Source organism: Brassica oleracea, chromosome C9 (genome assembly GCF_000695525.1).
Source record: "Brassica oleracea var. oleracea cultivar TO1000 chromosome C9, BOL, whole genome shotgun sequence".
NCBI classification, from domain to species: Eukaryota; Viridiplantae; Streptophyta; class Magnoliopsida; order Brassicales; family Brassicaceae; genus Brassica; species Brassica oleracea.
Genome location: NC_027756.1, coordinates 35,618,981 through 35,623,954, shown reverse-complemented (window position 1 = coordinate 35,623,954; position 4,974 = coordinate 35,618,981). Strand labels below are relative to the sequence as shown.

At 30.1% G+C, this 4,974-nt stretch overlaps 1 protein-coding gene across 1 annotated transcript; it reads left to right on the top strand.

The window, feature by feature from the left end:
• The first annotated feature begins 1,069 nt into the window (after window positions 1–1,069).
• Window positions 1,070–2,641, top strand: LOC106316334 (ethylene-responsive transcription factor CRF3-like). Its single transcript, XM_013754207.1, has one exon. The coding sequence runs from the start codon at window positions 1,355–1,357 to the stop codon at window positions 2,441–2,443; it is 1,089 nt and encodes a 362-aa protein (XP_013609661.1). The 5' UTR covers window positions 1,070–1,354; the 3' UTR covers window positions 2,444–2,641.
• Window positions 2,642–4,974: the final 2,333 nt, after the last annotated feature.

Genomic DNA, 4,974 nt, shown 5'->3' with positions numbered 1-4,974 from the left:
GTCGGAATGTCCGTCAGAATACCGCTGTTTTCTTGTAGTGTATGTTTGACGGTTTCAAATCACATTAAATTAAATGCAATCTTTTGGGGTTCAAAAGTTTAGATTTTGTTGACATGTAGTTGGCGTATATTAATAATAATAACATACAAATAAACATGGGTGAGAGGTCATCGTGAATATTGAAAGGGAAATTTTATCAAGGATTAAAATGTTCATATCAAAATCAATATGGTTGTCAATTTTTTAAACAAAAAAATCTATAAAGGTATCAAATTATTAGCAAGAGATGTTAATATGAGTATCCGCACAACAATATTGCTTTAGTTTCGTTGTATTCAATGTATCACGTATCAATATGGCAATTAACAATAATATAATTCAGTTAGAGAAAATAAAGATAAGACCATAAAATAGATTTTTTAGAAAGAGTGCAACAATTTTTTTAAGTAGATTTTTAGGGAGTGATTTTTTTTAATAGTATAGATAATAAAAATAAACAAGAAATCTAACTAATTTCTTTGTAGAATAAACTCATATTTTAATTTTTTTTATGAGTTAGAGAATATTTTACTAAAATAGAGTTTAAAGTGAAAAATATAATGAAACTATAGATGTTTTAGAACAGCTTCAAATTAATAAAAATGGTTGGGAGGAAGTCATTTGTTTTCATTATTATAAAATTACTGATAAAAGTGAAATAAGAAAAACAGGGACCGGGTATCTTGGGGGTCACGTGACATAAATTGCAAAGTTCAAGACTGAAAGCCACGCGCTGAGTCAGCAACAAGAGAGGCCAAATATCTAAAATTGCCACATGTCTCCATGCAACTTGCTATCATGAATGCGGCGTCCCGTATTTTTAAACACCCATCTTATTAGTCCTCAAGTATCCTTTGGTACTGACCCAAAATATCGAAAATGCCACTGATGGAGAAGTGAAAAAAGTATTGTTAATATCAGATTTTTCATTTTGTTATTAAAATATTAATGGCTAAAACGCTCTCTCTCTCTCCCATCTAATCCTATAAATGAGGATGTTAAGAGTGAGCATGAGAAGGTCTTCTTCAAAGTTCAAAACATCATCAAAATAGTAAAAATCACTGTAGTTCCAAAACACGTTTTCTCTCTTTCTCTCTCTCACTCACCAAAAGAGAAAAAAGAAAATCTTTGATTTCTTTCTCACTTCAAACAAAAAAATCTCGTGATATAATTTTATTCTTGATTCTCTCGAAATCTCCTCACAACAAAAAAAAAACAAACCCCGAAACTTACCGTGATTCACAAGTTCTTCTTCCTTCTATAATCCCTTTCATTTCGTTTTGTTGATGCGAACATAGAGAAAAAAAAAACTAAAATGATGGAAGAATATATTGATTTTCGACCACTGAAATACACAGAGCACAAAACATCAGTCACTAAATACACCAAAAAGTCACCGGCAAAAAATCCCTCCGGCGAAACTCGACCTGACTCAGTGAGAATCGTTCGTGTCTCTGTAATCGATCCTTACGCAACCGATTCATCAAGTGACGAAGAAGACTTCCTCTTTCCTCGCCGGCGAGTCAAGAGATTCGTTAACGAGATCAAAGTCGAGCCAGCCTGCAACAACAACAACATCAATATCACCGGAGTTTCAATGAAAGAGAGGAGGAGACTCTCCGATGAAACTCAATATCCGGCGACCAGTCGTCACCGTCGTCCACTCAAGGTATCAATCCCCTCCGCTCAAAATGGGAGGAAATTCCGCGGCGTTAGACAACGGCCGTGGGGGAAATGGGCGGCGGAGATTCGAGATCCCGAGCAACGTCGGAGGATTTGGCTTGGTACTTTCGAGACGGCGGAGGAAGCCGCCGTGGTTTATGATAACGCTGCCATTAGACTCCGTGGACCGGACGCTTTAACCAATTTCTCTATACCGCCTCAATCTCAAGAAGAAGAAGAAGAACCGGAACAACCGGTTATTGATAAACCGGAAAACAACATTACAACGACGACAACAACAACAACAACAACAACATCCAGTTCCGAATCAACCGAAGATTTTCAACATCTTTCATCTCCTACATCGGTTCTCAATATCCAACCATCAGAAGACATACAACAACCGTTTAAATCAGCTAAACCGGAACAAGAAACTTCAGATGCACCATGGTGGCATAGCGGGTTTAGTTCCGGTTCAGGTGAATCAGACGATTCGTTCCCTTTGGATACTTCATTTCTCGACAGCTATTTCAACGAATGTCCACCTGAGATTTCAATATTCGATCAACCAATGGGTCAAGTATTTTTTGAAAATGATGATACATTCAATGATATGTTCTTGGGTGGTGAAATTATGATGATGAACATTGGAGAGGAGTTTACTTCATCCAGTATCAAAGATATTGGTTCAATGTTCAGTGATTTTGATGATTCATTGATATCAGATTTATTACTGGTTTAATATCATCAGCCAGAAGAAGCTTGAGAGAAACCATGAGCAAATATCTACGGCGTGACTGAGAAATTTTGATGTTTTTAATTATTTCTTTTTAATTTTAATAACTTTAAATTTTGTCTAAGAACTTGTAAAACAGTTTTTGAGAAATAGTAGAAAATAGTTAATGAGTTTTGTTTTATTGTTATTTAAATATGTTGTTAGTTGCACGAGCGTGTTTAGTTTTAAGTCATTTTTTTTAACATTTGCATTAATTTAGTTTGTAAGTTATTTAATTTTGAAAAGCCAAAGTGGCATTCTCTTTGTGAATGTCATACTATGAGGCGCAATTTACGGTCGTGGCCACTGAACAGAAGAGCTTTTGGGTTTGATTTTCCAAAAAGACTCTCTGTTATAGAGTTTTGCAAACTTTATATTTGAAGTTTCAAAGTATTTTAATCCAAAACCAAAATTTCAAATTTAACTTTAAAAGTATTTGTAATTTACACTTTGCTTCTTATATTTTCATAATTAATATAAATCCATAAAACTTTTGTAGATAACTAACACATATATAAAAATATTATAGTAATATTAATTAATAAAATATTATACTAAAATATAAAATTATAAATAGAAATACATAATTAAATATTAAACTACAAGAAAAATACCACATTATTACATAAAATTATTTTACAAATGCTCCATTTTCGGTTATACAAAATTTGTTTGGAAAATCTTTTAGAAGTTCCGAAGAAAATTTACTAGAATATTAGTGTTGTTGTAATATTTAAATTTGTGTAATAATTTTTTTTTCATCATTTGGGTAATAATTATGTCTTCATATATATATCTTCTTAAAAAAATTTTATCAAGCTTCTTTTGTAATATTCTTGTTGTCTAATTCTACTTTTAAAATATTATAAATCTTATTTTGATTTAAAAAAACACTTTTATGTGTAAAATTTTAATTTATAAAAATAAATTTGAAATATTTAAAATATAGAAAAGTTTTAAAGATTAAGACTATGAATGAGAAAATACTTAAGAATCATAAATGTTATGTATAATTAATTATAAAGACCAATATGCAAATAAAAAGATAAAATTTCAAATTTAGAGTTTTGAGTAATGAAACTTCAAATATGAAGTTTCACTTCTTAAAACTCTAATTTTGAAATTTTGAAGTTTCTTTTTAGAGAGCAAAAAACTCTATAAAAAACTCTATATTTGAATTTATAGAGTTTCTTTTGGAGATGCTCTAAGTTGGTTACAATACTAATTAATATAAATGTGTATACGCGATTTCATATAAATCTAATATATTTATAATACCTTATTTAAATATAGAAGTACTTTGAGGCAGATTTCTCTATTTTACCATTTCTAATAATAAATCTTAACATTAATGGATCAAATTTATATGTATATGTATTAGTATCAAAGATTTTCTTTTATGGTCTTAAAAGGAAGAAAGATATTTCCATTACGTCAAATATCTGTCTTGTAATATATATTATTAAAGATCAACTCATTTTAAAATTTTAATTAAAATCATATAATTTCTTTATTAATTTAAATTTAATTTGATTGCAGTTCTAAGAGATTTAAACAATTTATTTTATTTTTATAAATAACTATCAAAATCCTACAATCCAAATGTCATTAGAAACTTGTGTTTCTTCTTTCCTTAAAAAACATGAACATTTCTCTTAAAAAAACATGAACATTTTATTAATCTTTTAACAAAATTGATTAATAGCTCTTTTGTAGAGTTATAGAGTTTTCGTAAACATAAGTTTTTGATAACGCAAATATTTTAATGGTGAAAGTTTTTGTTTTAAGTTGATTTTAAGATCTGACATAATCACATTTTTGGATAAATTACTTTTGTGCCTGGTGTCTAACTTAGGCGTTATAGAGTTTGGAGATAGTGTATTTTTTTTGGAAACCACCGAAGTCATTTTACATGTGTAGAATACTTTTAAACAATGATCGATTCTTAACTTATTCGGAAAACTGCATCTCATATTTCAAAGGTATAAACACCTACGTTGAATTCAGCCTATTTCATCTTAGATACTCGGTCCTTATCAAAATATCCATATAAAACATCCAAAATTCTATTTCGCACAGAATGTCAAAAACTTGTAGCAGTAATAAACAAGTTACATATGCCGTAGACCTATAATATCGATAGACTAACTATTTGCAATGGCATTTCTAAAATTAGGTCTGACCAACATAGCATAAAGTTTTCCCATATAAATTCCAATAATATATCAATTATCAAAGTAATTAAGTTTCTTTTGGTCTGAACCATCTACGAACTTAATGCCGGAAACGAAGATTTTGCACGTCGCTTTTTTTTTCTTCCGTCGTGTTGGCTTGTTAGCTTCTTGCCGGTTGGTATATTTCTTAAAAGCACAATAAAGAGTGAAAAGTATTAGAATTTTATTTGAAAATTCGGTCAATGTCGGAGAAAAGTAGTTGATACATAAACGTTTCAAGAAAAAAATATTTACGTGGAAAAAAGTTTAGCACACACATAGACC